The sequence below is a fragment of the Argopecten irradians genome, chromosome 5, assembly GCF_041381155.1.
Source record: "Argopecten irradians isolate NY chromosome 5, Ai_NY, whole genome shotgun sequence".
Classification (NCBI taxonomy): domain Eukaryota; kingdom Metazoa; phylum Mollusca; class Bivalvia; order Pectinida; family Pectinidae; genus Argopecten; species Argopecten irradians.
The window spans coordinates 23,472,134-23,495,928 of record NC_091138.1 but is presented as its reverse complement, the minus strand read 5'-3'; the positions used below and the strand labels follow the sequence as shown (position 1 = coordinate 23,495,928).

General features: G+C 36.5%; 1 protein-coding gene across 1 annotated transcript in view; it reads right to left on the bottom strand.

The window, feature by feature from the left end:
• LOC138323274 (DNA-dependent protein kinase catalytic subunit-like) overlaps positions 1-23,795 on the bottom strand; it is a 114,806-nt gene that overhangs the window by 22,232 nt on the left and 68,779 nt on the right. Inside the window, exons 60-77 of the mRNA XM_069267743.1 lie at positions 22,822-22,911; positions 22,377-22,587; positions 22,093-22,261; positions 21,431-21,655; positions 20,958-21,070; positions 20,396-20,527; positions 19,397-19,576; positions 19,008-19,095; positions 18,323-18,446; positions 17,776-17,914; positions 17,155-17,232; positions 16,213-16,314; positions 13,708-13,836; positions 13,338-13,436; positions 12,695-12,803; positions 10,927-11,228; positions 9,268-9,412; positions 8,597-8,787 (exon numbers count right to left, since the gene is read on the bottom strand). Coding sequence (XP_069123844.1) covers positions 8,597-8,787; positions 9,268-9,412; positions 10,927-11,228; positions 12,695-12,803; positions 13,338-13,436; positions 13,708-13,836; positions 16,213-16,314; positions 17,155-17,232; positions 17,776-17,914; positions 18,323-18,446; positions 19,008-19,095; positions 19,397-19,576; positions 20,396-20,527; positions 20,958-21,070; positions 21,431-21,655; positions 22,093-22,261; positions 22,377-22,587; positions 22,822-22,911 — 2,626 coding nt within the window. The remainder of the gene's footprint in view (positions 1-8,596; positions 8,788-9,267; positions 9,413-10,926; positions 11,229-12,694; positions 12,804-13,337; positions 13,437-13,707; positions 13,837-16,212; positions 16,315-17,154; positions 17,233-17,775; positions 17,915-18,322; positions 18,447-19,007; positions 19,096-19,396; positions 19,577-20,395; positions 20,528-20,957; positions 21,071-21,430; positions 21,656-22,092; positions 22,262-22,376; positions 22,588-22,821; positions 22,912-23,795) is intronic.

Below are 23,795 nucleotides of genomic sequence, written 5' to 3'. Positions count from 1 at the left end.
GCTGTGTATATAGAATTGTAAACATCTTAACCAGGCTCTCTATCAGCTGTGTACATAGAATTGTAAACATCTTAACCAGGCTCTCTATCAGCTGTGTATATAGAATTGTAAACAACTTAACCAGGCTCTCTATCAGCTGTGTATATAGAGTTGTAAACATCTTAACCAGAGTCTCTATCAGCTGTGTATATAGTATTGTAAACATCTTAACCAGGCTCTCTATCAGCTGTGTATATAGTATTGTAAACATCTTAACCAGAGTCTCTATCAGCTGTGTATATAGTATTGTAAACATCTTAACCAGGCTCTCTATCAGCTGTGTATATAGTATTGTAAACATCTTAACCAGGCTCTCTATCAGCTGTGTATATAGTATTGTAAACATCTTAACCAGGCTCTCTATCAGCTGTGTATATAGTATTGTAAACATCTTAACCAGAGTCTCTATCAGCTGTGTATATAGTATTGCAAACATCTTAACCAGGCTCTCTATCAGCTGTGTATATAGTATTGTAAACATCTTAACCAGGCTCTCTATCAGCTGTGTATATAGTATTGTAAACATCTTAACCAGAGTCTCTATCAGCTGTGTATATAGTATTGTAAACATCTTAACCAGGCTCTCTATCAGCTGTGTATATAGTATTGTAAACATCTTAACCAGGCTCTCTATCAGCTGTGTATATAGTATTGTAAACATCTTAACCAGGCTCTCTATCAGCTGTGTATATAGTATTGTAAACATCTTAACCAGGTCTCTATCAGCTGTGTATATAGTATTGTAAACATCTTAACCAGGTCTCTATCAGCTGTGTATATAGTATTGCAAACATCTTAACCAGGCTCTCTATCAGCTGTGTATATAGTATTGCAAACATCTTAACCAGGCTCTCTATCAGCTGTGTATATAGAATTGTAAACATCTTAACCAGGCTCTCTATCAGCTGTGTATATAGAATTGTAAACATCTTAACCAGGCTCTCTATCAGCTGTGTATATAGTATTGTAAACATCTTAACCAGACTCTCTATCAGCTGTGTATATAGTATTATAAACATCTTAACCAGGCTCTCTATCAGCTGTGTATATAGTATTGTAAACATCTTAACCAGGCTCTCTATCAGCTGTGTATATAGTATTGTAAACATCTTAACCAGGCTCTCTATCAGCTGTGTATATAGTATTATAAACATCTTAACCAGACTCTCTATCAGCTGTGTATATAGTATTGTAAACATCTTAACCAGACTCTCTATCAGCTGTGTATATAGTATTGTAAACATCTTAACCAGGCTCTCTATCAGCTGTGTATATAGAATTGTAAACATCTTAACCAGGCTCTCTATCAGCTGTGTATATAGAATTGTAAACATCTTAACCAGGCTCTCTATCAGCTGTGTATATAGAATTGTAAACATCTTAACCAGGCTCTCTATCAGCTGTGTATATAGTATTGTAAACATCTTAACCAGGCTCTCTATCAGCTGTGTATATAGTATTGTAAACATCTTAACCAGGCTCTCTATCAGCTGTGTATATAGTATTGTAAACATCTTAACCAGGCTCTCTATCAGCTGTGTATATAGAATTGTAAACATCTTAACCAGGCTCTCTATCAGCTGTGTATATAGAATTGTAAACATCTTAACCAGGCTCTCTATCAGCTGTGTATATAGAATTGTAAACATCTTAACCAGGCTCTCTATCAGCTGTGTATATAGAATTGTAAACATCTTAACCAGGCTCTCTATCAGCTGTGTATATAGAATTGTAAACATCTTAACCAGGCTCTCTATCAGCTGTATATATAGAATTGTAAACATCTTAACAAGGCTCTCTATCAGCTGTGTATATAGAATTGTAAACATCTTAACCAGGCTCTCTATCAGCTGTGTATATAGAATTGTAAACATCTTAACCAGGCTCTCTATCAGCTGTGTATATAGAATTGTAAACATCTTAACCAGGCTCTCTATCAGCTGTGTATATAGTATTGTAAACATCTTAACCAGGCTCTCTATCAGCTGTGTATATAGTATTGTAAACATCTTAACCAGGCTCTCTATCAGCTGTGTATATAGAATTGTAAACATCTTAACCAGGCTCTCTATCAGCTGTGTATATAGTATTGTAAACATCTTAACCAGAGTCTCTATCAGCTGTGTATATAGTATTGCAAACATCTTAACCAGGCTCTCTATCAGCTGTGTATATAGTATTGTAAACATCTTAACCAGGCTCTCTATCAGCTGTGTATATAGTATTGTAAACATCTTAACCAGACTCTCTATCAGCTGTGTATATAGTATTGTAAACATCTTAACCAGGCTCTCTATCAGCTGTGTATATAGAATTGTAAACATCTTAACCAGGCTCTCTATCAGCTGTGTATATAGAATTGTAAACATCTTAACCAGGCTCTCTATCAGCTGTGTATATAGTATTGTAAACATCTTAACCAGACTCTCTATCAGCTGTGTATATAGTATTGTAAACATCTTAACCAGGCTCTCTATCAGCTGTGTATATAGTATACTGTAAACATCTTAACCAGGCTCTCTATCAGCTGTGTATATAGTATTGTAAACATCTTAACCAGGCTCTCTATCAGCTGTGTATATAGTATTGTAAACATCTTAACCAGGCTCTCTATCAGCTGTGTATATAGAATTGTAAACATCTTAACCAGGCTCTCTATCAGCTGTGTATATAGTATTGTAAACATCTTAACCAGGCTCTCTATCAGCTGTGTATATAGTATTGTAAACATCTTAACCAGGCTCTCTATCAGCTGTGTACATAGAATTGTAAACATCTTAACCAGACACTCTATCAGCTGTGTATATAGTATTATAAACATCTTAACCAGACTCTCTATCAGCTTTGTATATAGTATTGTAAACATCTTAACCAGGCTCTCTATCAGCTGTGTATATAGAATTGTAAACATCTTAACCAGAGTCTCTATCAGCTGTGTACATAGTATTGTAAACATCTTAACCAGGCTCTCTATCAGCTGTGTATATAGTATTGTAAACATCTTAACCAGGCTCTCTATCAGCTGTGTATATAGTATTGTAAACATCTTAACCAGGCTCTCTATCAGCTGTGTATATAGTATTGTAAACATCTTAAGCAGACTCTCTATCAGCTGTGTATATAGTATTATAAACATCTTAACCAGGCTCTCTATCAGCTGTGTATATAGTATTGTAAACATCTTAACCAGGCTCTCTATCAGCTGTGTATATAGAATTGTAAACATCTTAACCAGGCTCTCTATCAGCTGTGTATATAGAATTGTAAACATCTTAACCAGGCTCTCTATCAGCTGTGTATAATAGAATTGTAAACATCTTAACCAGGCTCTCTATCAGCTGTGTATATAGAATTGTAAACATCTTAACCAGGCTCTCTATCAGCTGTGTATATAGAATTGTAAACATCTTAACCAGGCTCTCTATCAGCTGTATATATATAATTGTAAACATCTTAACCAGGCTCTCTATCAGCTGTGTATATAGAATTGTAAACATCTTAACCAGGCTCTCTATCAGCTGTGTATATAGTATTGTAAACATCTTAACCAGGCTCTCTATTAGCTGTGTATATAGAACTGTAAACATCTTAACCAGGCTCTCTATCAGCTGTGTATATAGTATTGTAAACATCTTAACCAGAGTCTCTATCAGCTGTGTATATAGAACTGTAAACATCTTAACCAGACTCTCTATCAGCTGTGTACATAGTATTGTAAACATCTTAAGCAGGCTCTCTATCAGCTGTTTATATAGTATTGTAAACATCTTAACCAGGCTCTCTATCAGCTGTGTATATAGTATTGTAAACATCTTAACCAGAGTATCTATCAGCTGTGTATATAGAATTGTAAACCAGGCTCTCTATCAGCTGTGTATATAGTATTGTAAACATCTTAACCAGAGTATCTATCAGCTGTGTATATAGAATTGTAAACATCTTAACCAGGCTCTCTATCAGCTGTGTATATAGAATTGTAAACATCTTAACCAGGCTCTCTATCAGCTGTGTATATAGTATTGTAAACATCTTAACCAGACTCTCTATCAGCTGTGTTTATAGTATTGTAAACATCTTAAGCAGACTCTCTATCAGCTGTGTATATAGAATTGTAAACATCTTAACCAGACTCTCTATCAGCTGTGTACATAGTATTGTAAACATCTTAACCAGGCTTTCTATCAGCTGTGTTTATAGTATTGTAAACATCTTAACCAGGCTCTCTATCAGCTGTGTATATAGAATTGTAAACATCTTAACCAGGCTCTCTATCAGCTGTGTATATAGTATTGTAAACATCTTAACCAGGCTCTCTATCAGCTGTGTATATAGTATTGTAAACATCTTAACCAGGCTCTCTATCAGCTGTGTACATAGTATCGTAAACATCTTAACCAGAGTCTCTATCAGCTGTGTACATAGATTTGTAAACATCTTAACCAGGCTCTCTATCAGCTGTGTATATAGTATTGTAAACATCTTAACCAGGCTCTCTATCAGCTGTGTATATAGTATTGTAAACATCTTAACCAGGCTCTCTATCAGCTGTGTATATAGTATTGTAAACATCTTAACCAGGCTCTCTATCAGCTGTGTATATAGTATTGTAAACATCTTAACCAGAGTATCTATCAGCTGTGTATATAGAATTGTAAACATCTTAACCAGGCTCTCTATCAGCTGTGTATATAGAATTGTAAACATCTTAACCAGAGTCTCTATCAGCTGTGTATATAGTATTGCAAACATCTTAACCAGACTCTCTATCAGCTGTGTACATAGTATTGTAAACATCTTAACCAGGCTTTCTATCAGCTGTGTTTATAGTATTGTAAACATCTTAACCAGACTCTCTATCAGCTGTGTACATAGAATTGTAAACATCTTAAGCAGGCTCTCTATCAGCTGTGTATATAGTATTGTAAACATCTTAACCAGGCTCTCTATCAGCTGTGTATATAGTATTGTAAACATCTTAACCAGGCTCTCTATCAGCTGTGTATATAGAATTGTAAACATCTTAACCAGGCTCTCTATCAGCTGTGTATATAGAATTGTAAACATCTTAACCAGGCTCTCTATCAGCTGTGTATATAGTATTGTAAACATCTTAACCAGGCTCTCTATCAGCTGTGTATATAGTATTGTAAACATCTTAACCAGAGTATCTATCAGCTGTGTATATAGAATTGTAAACATCTTAACCAGGCTCTCTATCAGCTGTGTATATAGAATTGTAAACATCTTAACCAGGCTCTCTATCAGCTGTGTATATAGTATTGTAAACATCTTAACCAGGCTCTCTATCAGCTGTGTATATAGAACTGTAAACATCTTAACCAGGCTCTCTATCAGCTGTGTATACAGTATTGTAAACATCTTAACCAGGCTCTCTATCAGCTGTGTATATAGTATTGTAAACATCCTATTAATACATTCATATCAGCTGAATACTAAAATCCCCTTACTTTCATGAGATATAATTCTATTATGGCCTTTCCAGATGGAACTGTTCTCCTATAGTGTTTCTCATTCCCGGGGGACTATACTTTAGCATAATTCCCGTAGTCAGGTACAGTCTCCCGTAGTCAAGAAGGACAGAGAACTGTCGCAAAATAGACCATGGCTGTTATCCAATCGCATTCCTAGTAATTATCATGTGATGTACTAAAAATTTTCACATAATTTTTGAGAAAGTTTGAATGCAAATTATACGAATGCATAATTTTCTTTAAAAGCTATTGTTTGGAAATTGAGGTAGTATTGAGATATTTAAAATAAAGAAGACACAAACAGGCTGAAGGACCAAAATATTAAATTCAGCCATTAGTTTGCATGTGATCAGCATTAGGATGTGTGAGCCAGGTGGATGTCTAGCATTATATCCCATCTCATCAACTTTTGTTCGTAAATTTTTTTTCTCTGTAGGTATTTTGGTTCCACAACCAAAAAAAAATTGTACAGTAAAATATAGTAATAACAATTTCATGGTTAAAATACAGATTTTTCCCTGTCAATGTTTCAACAAGATTTTTGTAATTGTGTGGATAACAAACTGCATGTATTACAGCGCAGTGACAATAAGTGTTCCCGTTTACATTCATTCACTCGATAGACAGGTTGGCTGGTAGCTGATCTAGTAGGCTGGTAACTGATGCAGTAGATTAGATTTTAGGTGGCATGTAACGAAGGCACTGATTTGCTGAAGCATCGGCAGCCCGACTGATTGCTCCCTCACTGACAAGATCGCCGACAACATCGAGAAGTAGGCGGAGCCAACGGATCTTTGATGTTCAAACCCGACTCTGTTGTGCAATGTATTTGATCACGTTTGTACTATTTAATTGTTTACAATGTATACATTTAATCACAGTATTCAAAATTCATTATTATTTTGTTTCACTTATCCAGCGAAAGTTTTGAGGATGTTTTGTTCATAAATTATTGGTCATTTCTCTTAACTCCAGGAGTATTCATTCGGTAGCGTATACATGTATCCACAGGTAAATTGGTACTGGATGCTACGCTCGGGCCTCTCATCCAGCTTAACGAAACTGAATGGCTAGTTAGCTTAACCGATCTATATATCATCAACAATGCGTCTGTATCTACTTAAAAACAAAACAAATATTCTTCAAATTGCATCAACATTCACTTGACTAGTATTTCTTTATTTTAGATATTTTAAAAAACCTTCATATTTCTAGTAAAATTGCATATGAAACTCCTTATAGATCTAGCGATGCTCATTACGGAGGGAACCGCCATAACATGTCCCGACTGCAGGCCGTGTGCAAAAAGTCAAAACACACGTGGGATTTATAAGACGAGTCCTAAACTTTCCTAATATTTAGGATTTTCAATAAGTGGTTTGTAATATTATTACAGCAAAACTGACAAGCTACAAGGTTAGTGGCATTTTTAACCGTACTGTTATATACATAATTAGCCATCAGCTTGGATCTGGTGCCTTACAGGTAGTGAGTTTACTCACAATGTGATTATTGCAAGCCAACGTATCTGCTATCTGACTGCTCTTTAAAGTTTGTTAATGATCTCAAACACACTTATAACTTATTGTAGCAATTTTAAATAACTAGATTATAATATTTTCAAATAGTTCTTGATAACTATTCATGTGTAATATCTCCAGACATTGACATGTGTACAGAGTACGGCGGACTGCCAATGTTTTTGACATGTTCTGCAAGATATATTTCACTGTTTCAGTTACGGTGGCCAATAAATGAAAACAAACACAATGCAATTATATTATGTTATTTCGTCTAAATACAACACTTCTGTGTGCAAGTTGTCAAGCATTTATTGTGAATGTTTTTCAATGAAATTACCACCTTTATAACATTGAATTTGTAGTTCCCCCGGACATCGTTTTCCCCAAAATTTGAATGCTCAAAATATACCGATAGTAGATTTTTCCAGCATTTTCAGCCCTAAGAAAAAATACATGTGCAAAGTACACTGGTGTGTAAGTAACACAAGTTTTTACGGCATTTGTAACAATTACGATTGTGTTTGGTACAGCTAATGTAGCCAGAGCGCCCGCGATTTACCTGTGGATTGGCGACAGTACTCGAGTCTATAAATAACTAGCTACATCGATACAAGTCAGCGGTAGAGCGGTAGGGGTTTATATACACGCATCTTTCTCAGTTGGGGTAGCACGGCTGTAAATACTGGTGACAAAGCTAAAAAATATACGCCTACAGCTCGAATAGTATCCCCTACTAACATCCAGGTATGTGCCAAAGCCTTGTTTTATTGGAATATATTTTGACAAGACACGATGGTCGGTTGTACATTGTACCCAATTTGGTTTCCCACACCTTGCGGTAAAGTTATAATTAGTCAGAAGCAGATAATATCTTTTCCGTACAACTTCCGATTGTCTTTTGCGCTACAACAGTAGCTCTTTCCGTACGTACTTCACTGAGTAGCGCTGATTCAGAGTCTATACATGAGGTAATTAAAATGTTTTTGTGTAATCTTTTTACATTATGAAGCTTACAATGCTGATCATCTTCAGTACACGTTTCTGATCTTTTGGTAATCGCCGACAGACGTTTCCGACTGTTTAGCTCCGCCCCTACATTGATGCGACAGCCAATGAGAGCCGCGCTTACACAGCTTATTGAATGTCGTTGGCAATCTGACTAGCTACCATGCAAACTGACTAGCTACCAATCAACGGAACCACCTACTAGACTGGCCGTCACATGTACACTTATTGTAACTGCGCTGTAAAGTAATCTTATTGATACCCAGATGTTTCTCTTAATTGTTTTTACTGTATATCATTCAATGAGCAGGTGGAGAAGTGCATGGCGCTGCCAAATATTGACCTAAAGGTCAAGACAAAGATGTGGAATATTTGTGACAGAATATATGACAATTCATTAACTAGGTCAAGGTTATGACAAAGATGTGGAGGACTTGTGACAGAATGTATGAAAATTCATTGACTAGGTCACCAATTTCACTTAATAATTCCATCTTAGTATGTAGACCTGACATTCATTCACTTCATCCTTTTTACCTCGGTCTCATCCACTTTGCTTACTCCAGTGATGTCCATTAATCTCTGTCTGTTCCTGTCACCAAGACAACCAAGGCCACTGACGGATCGCACACCATCCACCAACAGCTCATGTGTTTGGCCCAGCAACACAAAATGGCGGCGACCAAATGCTGGAATTTCCTCAAGGGTGGCATTTTTACTGTTCTTACCTGTATCAGAAGAAGCAGACTTTTTAGTTAATTTTAAAAGTAAAACATATTACAATGTGAAAGTGTAAGGTCTCACAAATATCTAGTGTAAACCAATTTATTTTCACTTTTACAATATATTGGGTAATCGTTATTTTCAATATGTCCACAAATACATAAATTCTTTATCAAGGGCTCTTACTGACGTGAATTAATCTTACAGTTCATACAATTATCCTCAATACAATTAAATTCATGTCTCCAGCAAAATTACATGAAAATTTGCATCTTGTGAAAATAAAGCGGTTTGCAGTATGCAGCTCTGTCAAAAATATAATCATAGATAATGCACAGGAGAAAGTATCCATCTGGATGGCTTCAAAAACATTCATTGAAATCCCTCCAGTAGTTTAGGAGGAGGGGCTGTTAAATATTTTTGTAATATATTTGGGTATGGGTGTGTGGAGATATCAGTATGGATGAATTTCAAAAGATACTTACCAAGCAGATCCACAGTGGAAGCAATACTTGTAAAAGTGTCGTCTGCCCAGCTGGTCTGAGAACTATGGGCCTTCTTGTGGTGTGTACTTGTATAGAGGAGGCCCCAGCTTATCCATAGGCCGGCATTACCACTACTCTTACATTGCTGTAATATACATCTTACATTGTTGTAAAATACATTTTATATTGCTGTAACATACATCTTACATTGCTGTAAAATACATATTACATGTACATTGCTGTAACATACCTATTATATTACTGTAACATACATTAACATTTCTGTAACATACATCTTACATTGCTGTAACATTCATATAACATTGCTGTAACATACATTACATTGCTGTAACATACATTACATTACTGTAACATACATATAACATTGCTGTAACATTCATATAACATTGCTGTAACATACATTACATTGCTGTAACATACATTACATTACTGTAACATACATATAACATTGCTGTAACATACATTACATTGCTGTAACATACATATACATTGCTGTAACATACATATAACATTGCTGTAACATACATTACATTACTGTAACATACATATAACATTGCTGTAAAATACATATTACATTGCTGTAACATACATATTACACTGCTGTAACATACATATTACACTGCTGTAACATACATCTTACACTGCTGTAACATACATATAACATTGCTGTAACATACATATAACATTGCTGTAACATACATTACATTACTGTAACATACATATAACATTGCTGTAAAATACATATTACATTGCTGTAACTTACATATTACACTGCTGTAACATACATCTTACATTGCTGTAACTTACATATTACACTGCTGTAACATACATCTTACACTGCTGTAACAAACGCAGTTGTAAAATACATATTACATTGCTGTAACATATATCTTACATTGCTGTAACTTACATCTTACACTGCTGTAAAATACATATTACATTGCTGTAACAAACATGTTTCAATAGTAGTCACAGTGCTGTAAATTATACATTTTTATTACCTGTTTGACTTCTTGGTGTATACAGGTCAATCGTCATCCTAAATTTGATATTACCTGCATGCTATAGGCTAAGATCATGTTACCATGCATTCCAATGATAAGTGATTTACCTGGTTTACCCATGAATAAATGAAGTATATTCTAGCGTGTTACAGGCCCAACATCTGATCAACAGGCCTCTCGGTTGTTGGAAGAAGTTTGTTAGAGACTATCATACATAAAAGGTGAAATTTAACCTCTACAGTAACCTTGATAGTCCATCCCTATTGCAAACTTCAATTCTCTGGAATTTTAGTAATATTGAGAAGATATTCCAATTTAAAGTTTAAAGTCTAAGATAGAAGTTTCACAATGGCAAAAACAGCTACTTGCCCACTGGGCAGATAAGTACAAAAATAACATATAAAAACTAATTCTATGTAACTTACACTTTTGTTTTCACCAAGGATCTGTAATTCTATGAACTTACGCTTTTGTTTTCACCAAGGATCTGTAATTCTATGTAACTTACGCTTCTGTTTTCACCAAGGATATGTAATTCTATGTAACTTCCACATTTGTTTTCACCAAGGATCTGTAATTCTATGTAACTTACACTTTTGTTTTCACCAAGGATCTGTAATTCTATGTAACTTACGCTTTTGTTTTCACCAAGGATCTGCAAAGCTAGTTTAAAATTATTCTGATCTTTACAGCTCTCAGCCATCTGTAGGTGAAGTCTCAGTTTGGCCTCGAGGAATGTGTCTGTCGTGTCCACCTCCATAGAATCCTCAGAATTCTGTTCTCTGGAGGTCAGACGTGTTGCGATGTGATCCAGATAAAGGTTTCTATTGGTGACGATGTCATCCCAAACCCTAACAGAGTCCAGGATCATGTCAGGTGACCGTCGCTCCCACCTCTCCAGCAGACGGTTAGCGGGACCAGGAGAACCAAAGTTTGCTGTAAAGGATATCAAATCATTTATTTGTCTTGTGTTCACCTTTCTGACATGAAATATCTTTGAACACATCAGTTTTAATCATTGATCATCAAACAATAATGTAGCTTTCAATAGCTTCATTACCATCATTTTAAGTATTTTTGAGGCTTAAAGTTGTATTTTGTTGTTGTTTTAGTTGTAATTTTCACCATCACAAACTGTCATAAAACATACAATCCGTGAATATGGATGCTTATATATGATGGTTCAGATCCATAAAAGCACCAATATACTATTGACATAGAGGTAAATGTCGCATGAAATATCACACATTTTGAAAGAACCACAACAGTCAATGCTATGTTTCAAAATTTAGGGTAATATCGGAAATTAGTTGCATCACATGACCAACATTGACAATACACGTATAGATTGGAACCTCCCAAGTTGTATCACATTGCAAACATTGACAATGCACATACAGATCTGAACAGTTCGGAGACATCCAAGCTATTTTAAACATGTACACGTTAAAAATAAATATTAAAATGTAATTCTTTAATAACTTTGCAACTACGAATTTTACAAAAGTCAGTAAATATGGAAAGTTTAAAACTTAGAGAGGCGGAGAAAATATGTAGAACACTTTAAATACTTTATCTATGCCAAAAATACAGCAAGTCACAGACCATACAACTTTAAGTTCCCTCTAATGGTTTGAATTAATAATTCTTGCAATTCTTGGTAAATCAAATATCATAATTGTGTTATTAAAATGTGTCTCTCGAATTCTCTTATGATTTGTTTAAGATCTTCAATTATATTATTATGTATGGAATAAAACTGACATCAGTTTTATAACTATAGTAAGCTGTTAAGAGTCCAGGAAATGAGTTTTAATAAAGTTTTACCAGGGGAGGTAACTGTTTGGTATACCTTCATTCCTTAGTCGAGGAACTCCTGTAGTTCTACCAGGGGAGGTAACTGTTTGGTATGCATTCATTCCCGAGTCAAGGAACTCCTGTAGTTCTACCAGGGGAGGTAACTGTTTGGTATACATTCATTCCTGAGTCGAGGAACTCCTGTAGTTCTACCAGGGGAGGTAACTGTTTGGTATACATTCATTCCTGAGTCGAGGAACTCCTGTAGTTCTACCAGGGGAGGTAACTGTTTGGTATACATTCATTCCTGAGTCGAGGAACTCCTGTAGTTCTTCCAGGGGAGGTAACTGTTTGGTATACATTCATTCCCGAGTCGAGGAACTCCTGTAGTTCTACAAGGGGAGGTATCTGTTTGGTATACATTCATTCCTGTAGTTCTACCAGGGGAGGTAACTGTTTGGTATACATTCATTCCTGTAGTTCTACAAGGGGAGGTAACTGTTTGGTATACATTCATTCCTGTAGTTCTACAAGGGGAGGTAACTGTTTGGTATGCTTTCATTCCTATAGTTCTACCAGGGGAGGTAACTGTTTGGTATACTTACATTCGTGAGATATAAAGTCAAGGAACTCTTGCAGTTCCACCAGCGGTTGTAACTGTTGTAGTTTATTAACACGACTTGACATCATTAAAGTATCTGTACTACTCCACTCCTGTACATTAAAAAAACATTAAAGTTCTGAAGAACTAAATATCAGAAAAGCATCAACTCGCACTATGTCCTTTGCTAAATCTAAAGCACTGCTTCATTCTGATTTTACTTACATAGAGATATTGCTAACATACAAGTAAGACAATTGTAAAAGCTTAACTTTATACACATTTAACCACTTAGTAATTCATATCCCACATTTGACAGATAATATTATAGTCATAAAGATTTCAGAGACTAAAAAGCTTAGATCAAGATTTCAGAGACTAAAAAGCTTAGATCAAGATTTCAGAGACTAAAAAGCTTAGATCAAAAAGTTATACTGTTAATATACTTATTTTGACATAATTATATTTAAGCTCAAAACTAATTTTGAATAAATTAGTGCAGTGATGAATTTGTGTACTTGTAATTACTCACTCCAGAGTAATAGTACCAATCTATTGTTATACTTATGGTAGGCAGAAGATACAATCAGCAATAATATATTGCTTTATCTTTAATTGGAGTGACATTTTTATCTGTAAGACTTTACCTGCTGGAACCTCTGTATTGCCATTGAGGTATAGTGTCTAGCCCGGTCATAATCTTCCTGCCAAACAGCCAACAGTGCCAGATCCCCACAGTATCGGTTCTGTCAAACACAATTACTTACTTTACACTAACTTTTATTTCACACTTTCATGTCTAGCTTCTTTTTCGAAGACTGAGAGTTTAGTATAATGTACTTATGATTGAAAAATATTTACAGTGATAATTAATTTTAATGTAATCACCAGCAAAATTTATTTGCATATTAAAATAAACTGGCTTTATAGAATATTTCAACATTCTACAGAAATTTTCAAAACACGATTCAATATATTCACGCTAGTTGTACTGGTCAAAACACAGTCACTTCCTACCTCTAGTAAAGACTTGTGTTCCGGGATCTTCATCGCCTCATCTACAAAACTAATGAGTGACTGCTGATGTTGATCTCCAAGAAGTACCAGCTTAACCTTACTGCGCATGATAAACGGCAGGTAGTGTTCCTATGAAAACGAGGAAGAAAAACCATTTTGTTTTAGACTTTATTTCCCTTTTAATACATTTGCCTCTCTTAATGAATTGTTAAATAGGGAAGTACAACTGACATGAACTTGAAGTAAAGTTCTTAAACTTTTGGTCAAAGCACAATTGACAACATGATATCACGGTTGATGCAGGTTAACTAAATCAATAATAATGATAATAATATGGCTTCACAAAAGGTCATTTGAGCCCAATATATAACAGCTTTTATTTTGCTATTTAACCTGGTAAAATGTATTGTCCCACACTGAGGTCAGGTCCCTAGCTTCTATTACTACCTTACCTGGTAAAATGAATCGTCTCACACTGAGGTCAGGTCCCCAGCTTCTATTACCACCTTACCTGGTAAAATGTATCGTCCAACACTAAGATCAGGTCCCCAGCTTCTATTTCCACCTTACCAGCTAAAATGTATTGTCCCACACTGAGATCGGGTCCCAAGATTCCATTCCCACCTTACCTGGTAAAAGTATCGTCCCACACTGAGGTCAGGTCCCCAGCTTCTATTACCACCTTACCTGGTAAAATGTATCGTCCCACACTGAGATCAGGTCCCTAGCTTCTATTACCACCTTACCTGGTAAAATGTATCGTCCCACACTGAGGTCAGATCCCTAGCTTCTATTACCACCTTACCTGGTAAAATGTATCGTCCAACACTGAGGTCATGTCCCTAGCTTCTATTACCACCTTACCTGGTAAAATGTATTGTCCCACACTGAGATCGGGTCCCAAGATTCCATTACCACCTTACCTGGTAAAAGTATCGTCCCACACTGAGGTCATGTCCCTAGCTTCTATTACCACCTTACCAGGAAAAATGTATCGTCCCACACTGAGGTCAGGTCCCCAGCTTCTATTACCACCTTACCTGGTAAAATGTATCGTCCCACACTAGTCGTCCCACATACTACTGAGGTCAGATCCTAGCTTCTATTACCACCTTACCTGGTAAAAAACACTGAGATCGTATCGGTCCCAACACTGAGGTCATGTCCCTAGCCTCTATTACCACCTTACCTGGTAAAATGTATTGTCCCACACTGAGATCGGGTCCCAGCTTCCATTACCACCATACCTGGTAAAATGTATCGCCCCACACTGAGGTCATGTCTCTAGCTTCTATTACAACCTTACCAGGAAAAATGTATCGTACCACACTGAGGTCAGGTCCCCAGCTTCTAGCTTCTACCACCTTACCTGGTAAAATGTATCGTCCCACACTAAGATCAGGTCCCCAGCTTCTATTACCATCTTACCTGGTAAAATGTATCGTCACTGTCCCCACACTGAGGTCATGTCCCCAGCTCTGATACCATATTACCACCTTACCTGGTAAAATGTATCGTCCCACACTGAGATCGGGTCCCAAGATTCCATTACCACCTTACCTGGTAAAATGTATCGTCCAACACTGAGGTCATGTCCCTAGCCTCTATTACCACCTTACCTGGTAAAATGTATTGTCCCACACTGAGATCGGGTCCCAAGCTTCCATTACCACCATACCTGGTAAAATGTATCGTCCCACACTGAGATCATGTCCCTAGCTTCTATTACCACCTTACCAGGAAAAAGGTATCGTACCACACTGAGGTCAGGTCCCTAGCTTCTATTACCACCTTACCTGGTAAAATGTATCGTCCAACACTGAGGTCATGTCCCTAGCTTCTATTACCACCTTACCAGGTAAAATGTATCGTCCCACACTGAGGTCATGTCCCCAGCTTCTATTACCACCTTACCTGGAAAAATTTATCGTCCAACACTAAGGTCAGGTCCCTAGCTTCTATTACCACCTTACCTGGTAAAATTTATCGTCCCACACTGAGGTCAGGTCCCCAGCTTCTATTACCACCTTACCTGGTAAAATGTATCGTCCCACACTGAGATCAGGTCCCCAGCTTCTATTACCACCTTACCTGGAAAAATTTTATTGTCCAACACTGAGATCAGGTCCCTAGCTTCTATTACCACCTTACCTGGTAAAATGTATCGTCCCACACTGAGGTCAGGTCCCCAGCTTCTATTACCACCTTACCTGGTAAAATGTATCGTCCCACACTGAGGTCAGGTCCCAAGCTTCTATTACCACCTTACCTGTTAAAATGTATTGTCCCACACTGAGGTCAGGTCCCCAGCTTCTATTACCACCTTTCCTGATAAAATGTATTGTCCTACACTGAGGTCAGGTCCCAAGCTTCTATTACCACCTTACCTGGTAAAATGTATCATCCCACACTGAGATCAGGTCCCCAGCTTCTATTACCACCTTACCTGGTAAAATGTATCGTCCCACACTGAGATCAGGTTCCCAGCTTCAATTACCACCTTACCTGGTAAAATGTATCGTCCCACACTGAAGTCAGGTCCCCAGCTTCTATTCCAGATGTAGACACTTCGTCCAGTTCAGTCCAATTTGTCAAATTATCTAGACACTGCAAAAATATAAGAATCATTAATTAATTCAAAAATAAAACAGTTTATTGACAAATTGTACTTGAACCATCTAATCAAGCCAACTGAAAATCTCACAAATTTTGCAACTCTGAACTCTTGTAACAAACTCTTTGAAATAAAATGGTTAAAAGTTAAGAAAAGTAATAAAAACATTTTTTTGTTCATTAAAAGGACAATTCAGTCTAAGAGAACATTAAAATTTGTACATATATCGGAAAAAACCACGTTCTAATGGAAATTAGATCAGTCGGTTTTACTGTGATATGCCTGAAAAGCCCATGGTGGTGACATGTGTGTAGATGTTCAAACTCGCTCGCTGTCCGCCATTACACATTGTGGTCGAACTTCTTGTATGCCGAACCCTGTCCCTTGCTCGTAGAGTAATGATACTGTTGTCTAGAACTGCTCAAATCGCTCTGACAGTAGTATGTTTACCTTCTTAGGTAAATTGTCTTGTCTAAAAATCATTTTATCACCTTCTCAGTGGTTATATAGTTTATTTTTTTAATGTGCGTGACTTTGGCTTGGGTATGGGTACAGCGTCCATATTTTACCTGCTTAATCGTATTGATCAACGATTTGATATTTCAACGATATTAATTAAAATACTTAACAATGTCGTGGAATTAGTCAATGTTTTACGCTATATGTTTCATAAGAAATGTAGAACAATACATTTATGCTATATTTTGTTTCTTGGTTATGTAAAAGAATTAGTTTGAGTGAATTGTCCCTTTAACAAATCTTATTGAAATTTCTTTATTATATGCTATTCCATAACATATGTTTTCTATTCAATTAAGAACAATAACACATACCTCCATCCTACAGTCATCCCAAAGATCAACCTCTGCCATCTCCGGGTTAACATCGGGAAGTTCTAAATAACCGAGGGCCTAAAAACACCACATACACAGATCATTTTACCATCAACATGCTTACAGTCTGGTGTTGTAAATATATCTGATAATTCTAAATAAAACCACAAGGGAGAAGTAGTTAATATCTTCACATTTCCTCCACTAACCCTTCCCATAGGATCAATTTCTGTTTATACTGATAGATATTGTTTTCTTTCTTTTTTTTGACATAAGTTTTAACTTTCTTCAAATTTTTATGTCAAATAGTACAATGAGTACTGTATAGGTGGTTATCAGTTTTGTAATTTTAAGTAAAAACAAAGCATATTAATTCATTATTTAGCTTTCAGATTATGTATGATTGAACGTTACCGTTTTTCAAAATTTCGCAGATAAAATTTTCACAATCAGAGCAACGTCCCACGAAAATATGAAAATATCATGCCTGTAAACATAGCCTGCTGTATAGTAATCCTGCTTACTAAACTTTTGATAAATGTAATTATATGCAAAACTTATCAATAATAATGATTTACTCAGGCTGAAGTCCATCAAAATAAATTAAATACATGCCCATACCTCATCATAGAATTTCTTAGCTTGATAGTAGTCTCCCCTTGCCTCACATGCAACTGCCTTCTGGGTAATTTCCTGTGTGCCAATTTTTCCAGAAAATATCCCCAGGAGCACGTCATATTCATCTACAGACTTATATAACCTGGAAAATAGCATCTTCAATCTTTAAGGAACTTGTAAGAAATATCATCAAAGCAGCAAAAACTGGACCGGACCGAATGAGACAAAATGTGAAAAACAAGTGTAATACTCCTTGCCAAAATTTATGGCTAGAGCATAAAACGTGAAAACTTCAAACACATTCTTCTGATAAAATGGGTATAAACATCATAATCTGACCGCAAGAAAAATTGGTATCTAACTTGAACTCTGAAATCTAAAATTGAGGCTGATGTCAAATTTTGTTTGAAGATTTATTTGATGAGAGGTTTAAAGAAACTGCAACGAAAGACCAAAAACTGACATTTGAAAAGCCAATCATCCAAAAATGATCTTGTAGAAAAAAGTTATTTGTTTATCATCTTGTTTCTGTTGGCTTGGTAGAACTAACCTTGCAAGCTCTATCCAGGTAGGAACTTCTTTGGAGATGGTAAGCGAGTCCATCTTTCCTCGTTTGGAGGGTCGACTCTCCTCTGGTTCGTGTATGATAAGTTGTTCTTCTAACACTACAATACCTGTAAATTAACAAACAATACCTCGGCACCTTGTAATTACTGTCCGCCAAGTCTTAAACAATACCATCAATTAACAGTACCTGCCTATCAGCAATACATATCCATTTTTTTTCCATCAAAATTCATTGAAAGCTTAAATTTGGGCAATGGAGATTGAAGATTCTAATTCTCATGTGATAACAGGATTGACAGTTTCACTGTAAATGGAATGAAATGGCTTGGCAGTGGAAGGGAGGTTAAAAATTAATTTAATCTATTAGCCCTTCACCTTCTTCAGGTCATGAGGTCAAACCCCCCCCACACCGGGAGCTAGCCTCAGGCGTGTGCATTTTTTCCAGCATTCCTTCACATCCAGAAAACTTGGATAACCCTCAATGAGTCAAGATGTTTAAAACTGAACGTAAAAAAATACAAACGCAAACCAAATGTTTCTTGAAGATGAAGTAGTTCATTTGCACATACTACAAGTGAAGTGTCAGGTCTATGAATCCTTTACAGAGGAAAAGCAGCGAAAACCCATTCAGACAGGTAAGCAAATTATCAGGTTTTAAACATACTTACCTAATGGTTGTAAGTTACTGAAGGTGGCACTTGAACCAACACTGGTCACATCAACCGATAGCTGACTTCTTAACTGGTACACAATGTCCTGTCAAAGAGTCACAAGTCAACCAATATCATTATAACAATGATGGGCCCTTAGTCAAACCTGATATAGATTCTTTATTACTTGATTTTCTTATTAATAATGTAATATGGTACATACCTCACATATAGTCTGCAATAGTTAAATTATTGCAGTAGTATTAGTAGGAAAAATGTGCCCTAAATTTTTCGCAGTCAGATGTTCAAACAAACGTTTTCTTTCACCTTCCCAGAGTTTGTTGTATCCCCGAATCGGTGTATTATAACGGTAGTTAAAATTGTCGTGGATAGTCACCCCTACTCACCAGCATACAGCCGATGAAGGGAGGATGGTACTGTATAGACTGAGATAACACAGTACCCAGGCTGTTCTTTATCTGTGTTACGATTGGCTCGATCTCTCGTTCCACCTTCACCTGGTCCATCTCATCATATATTGCCTTGAAGAGCTCGCTAAACAGGATCTTGGCGATTGTGCTGTCTCGCTATTGAAACAAGGTTAAGGTCAAATAACAGAACAAAAGCTGAACAGGATCTTGGCGATTGTGCTATCTCGCTATTAAAACAAGGTCAAGGTCAAATAACAGAACAAAAGCTGAACAGGATCTTGGCAATTGTGCTATCTCGCTATTAAAACAAGGTCAAGGTCAAATAACGGAACAAAAGCTGAACAGGATCTTTGCGATTGTGCTATCTCGCTATTAAAACAAGGTCAAAATCAAATAACAGAATGAAAGCTTAACATGCATTGACTACAGGAGGGAGGAATATTACAAGAATGCAGAGAAAAACAGAGCAGGTTACCGTAAACTCATTTTCATGGTGACTTCATTTCATGATTTTCTGCCCTACGGCTTATTCAGGACAATTTCATTTCGACATATAGACTATTATGATCCTACTTTACATGTTATTAGAACAATTTCACCACACATATTTTCGCAATATTTCTTATCGCCAACAGCATATGTGAAAATTAATCACACAAGAACAGAAGTTGGTTTGCAAGTAACTCTGATATTTGGAAGCCTATCAATGCAATGATTATTAGCTCAATAACACATCTCTTAGCCTCTTTGATATTGAAATGACAATAGGATACATTATTCTATTTGACCTGAGACATTAAACAAATACAATGAGACATTGAACATTACCATTACTCTGACATGTATAATTTTTTTTTTTTTACATTCTTTAACAATAGGACCTTGCGGTGTATTTCTCTAGCTATCTTCTTTCTTATCATCACATACCTATATATGTACATAGTCAAAGAGTCCTGTAAAAATTGTCAGACTTACGTGAGCTACAGCCTGGAGAGGTGCTATGATGTATGAGTATTTGATCTGTATATCTGGTAAATCACCAATACGGTACTTTCTGTACATTGTCACTTGGTGTTCCCGCCGTTTTTTTTGTTCCTGTAGCGCCACCTAGGATACAAACATAGAGCATAATAATATATTAGACCCAGGAACTCCCCTTCCTAGAGCTTAATAAAACTGCACAAAACCTCAAGAGTCCATATAAAATTGTAGGAAATACACCATTGCATTTCTCTTGTATTTTTTATTTATTTCTTTTCTCAAAATTTCAAACCAGTAACTAAGTTTTTACTCATTCCATGAAAATGTGTCAATGTTTTCAAAATGTGAATGATGTGTTACAAAGCAAAGATAATTATGATAAGCGGTGGCTGCCGTGATGATGATGACTCTGACATCAAAGGAGAATATTCGCTCTGACATTATCTGAGAATACTAGCTCTGATATCACGGGATAATACTAACTTTGATATTGTAAAATACTAATTCTGATATTGTAGAATACATGCTCTGATATCACGAAAACAACAGTACTAACCTCCCTCATCTTCTGAGTTCGGACTGTCCTCCTTGCAAAGAAAATCCTGTTTGCTTCTTCATCTCTCAGGAATCTTCTCTTTAGACGAAGCATCTCACTCCCTTCATCTGAATCTGTCAACCAGATATAGTTTTTATAGGTTATTTTGACTATCTATAATAATATTGTATGCGTTACTTTTTTAAAAGCAATTTTTTTTAATCCCTGGACAGGTGAAGATCTGAAGAAGTTAAAAACAGTGTTTAAGTTTTAAATCCTTATAACAGACAGGGTCATTTAAGGATATGCCAGGTTTGATGGTGGAGGAAAACCAGAGTACCCGGAGAAAAATAACCAATCAGTGGTCAGTACCTGACAACACACCACAGTTTTTAAGATTTTACTTAGTCAATTATAGATTAATAAAGTGACCTAATTTCTGCTAATTAGATAAAACCTGATATTCTGATTATGAAGCTAGCATTAATGTTTACCTGATGGCCCAGCTTTCTCTTCAGTCTTCACTTTACTGGGACCTTGGCGTGGCTGTCCGAAGCCGGAGGGTTTAGGCCGCACTCTAGGACGTCCGATTCTGGCTGAAGTTTCCACTGATCCTACACTGAAGAGAAGGGCACTAGGAGGCTCAGACCCCACAGTTCCGTAATCTGTGAACGTGTCCAGGCTACTCTGGGTCAGCCAATTAAACGGAGCTCGTGAACCTAAGAAAACATATACATATTGTGATTTAAAACTATACAGGATACCTGAATAAAGATATGGTCTTTATTTCAGTCAATTTATTCATCCATGGCACTTAATAACAAACTGAGCGAGCCTTATATTACTAGTTCATGTGAGTCTTCAAGGGTAAAATTATAAATACACAAAATGGTTGATCTTAGAAATCGTTGTTTTGTTCACACAAGGTAACAAGAAAAAATATAAGCAATATTCAAGTTAATATTCTTTGACATATAACTTCATATAGATTAAACATTTTTTATCAGAGTTTTCTTTTCTAAAGTTTGAATAATTCTTATGGAAATGCAGAAAACCTTAAAGCAAAGGACCCCTCTCTTGACTGAAACTAAGACATAAATATCTGGACCAGTTCTAATAAAAGACACTCTGTAAGATTGACCACACCAATACTGACCATCCTGTGTGGCAGTGAATTGCTGGACATCTGCTGTAGCCTGGATCTGGCCATCCAGACTATCTGATGGAGGACTGTCTGTGTCCATTGCCTGGGTCGCCATGGTGTTGGCAAACAGTGGTGTCATGGCAATATGTCTTTGTCTCCATGACGACTTCACATTGTAATCCTGCACAGGAAGTGATATGTTAAATGATTCCATGAGAATGTATTAATCATAAATAGTTACTATCTCTGATTAACTTATGTTGGGGGATTATCAGAATGAAAAACATTGGGCATACCTGGAATTTACATTCAGACAGGGGGTGTTCAAATATCTGCCGTTGATAGTCAGGACTCTTTGAAGTCATCTCCAGGAGGAGGTTAGTGGCGTAGCTGAGGTATTGTTGCTCAGTAACTGGAACATACATGGCCTCCAGCATAGCCACTAGTCTGTCTAAGGTGTCTGGTGGTAAACGTGTCTCACTGCTCCAGAAGTTCTGGATCATTAACCTGCATGTTGGAAGTATTTACTGTTTGACTCTTTCTAAATAAGATATTTTTGTTCCTGTTTTTAAATATAAATTCCCAGTTGTTATACAATAGTCTATGATGTAGCCATGCAGGCACATATATCATTATCCATATTTCGTTAATTCAGAAAAGAATAATTGTTATATACTATTAATAGATTAAAAATAACAAAACTCATATTACTAAAATTCAACGCTTGATGTAATATTTTACCTCGAATGAAGATCTTCGTCACCAAGTCCCCTTAGGAGCCCCTCTTTGGTCTGCTTTATGATGATGTGGGCATCCTCATTGTCATCTCGCCTGTTGTACAAACACATAACATGCTATGGCATTAGCTCATCTCTCGACAGAGTAAACCCTGAGTAAACCATGAGCCTGTTTATAGTTTTGTCAGCTCAATGTTTGAAAAACATCATTTCAGAAAAGTCTATCTAGTGATGGTAAGTAATGAAGAAGAAAAATTAAATGAAAACTTATTTTCATTGAAAAATTCATAAAATAATTTATTTCATAAATGATGCTCCATATCATGTATTAAGGGTAGGTTTCGCCCAACCAAATAAATATTTTTTCTTGCAAAACCCGATAAACGGAAGAAAAGATGAAACAAGAGGCCAAGAGGGCCTGTATCGCTCACCTGGTTTGAAATGCCTAGAAAGGTTCATTGTTTCTTTTCTGAAGGAATTTGAATATTTACCTCTAATTCCCCTATTGGACTCCACTCTTTCTGCTCAAGGGGGTCAGAGCCAAAAATTATAGGAATTCTGTTAACCCCAAGGATGTTTCTGGGCCAAATTTGGTTAAAATCCAAGCAGAACTCAAGGACTAGTAGCGATTTATAGGATTTACCACTATTTCCCCTATTGGGCCCCGCTTCTCCTGCCCCCGGGGGGTCAGAGCCAAAATTTATACAAGTTCTATTCCCCTTCCCCGAAGGATGTTTCAGCCAAATTTGGTTTCAATCCATGCAGAACTCTAGGACAAGTAGCGATTTATAGGATTTACCTCTATTTCTCCTATTGGGCCCCGCCCCGCCTGTCCCTGGGGGGTCAGAGCCAAAATTTATACAAGTTCTATTCCCCTTCCCCCAAGGATGTTTCTGGCCAAATTTGGTTTCAATCCATACAGAACTCTAGGACAAGTAGCGATTTATAGGATTTACCTCTATTTCCCCTATTGGGCCC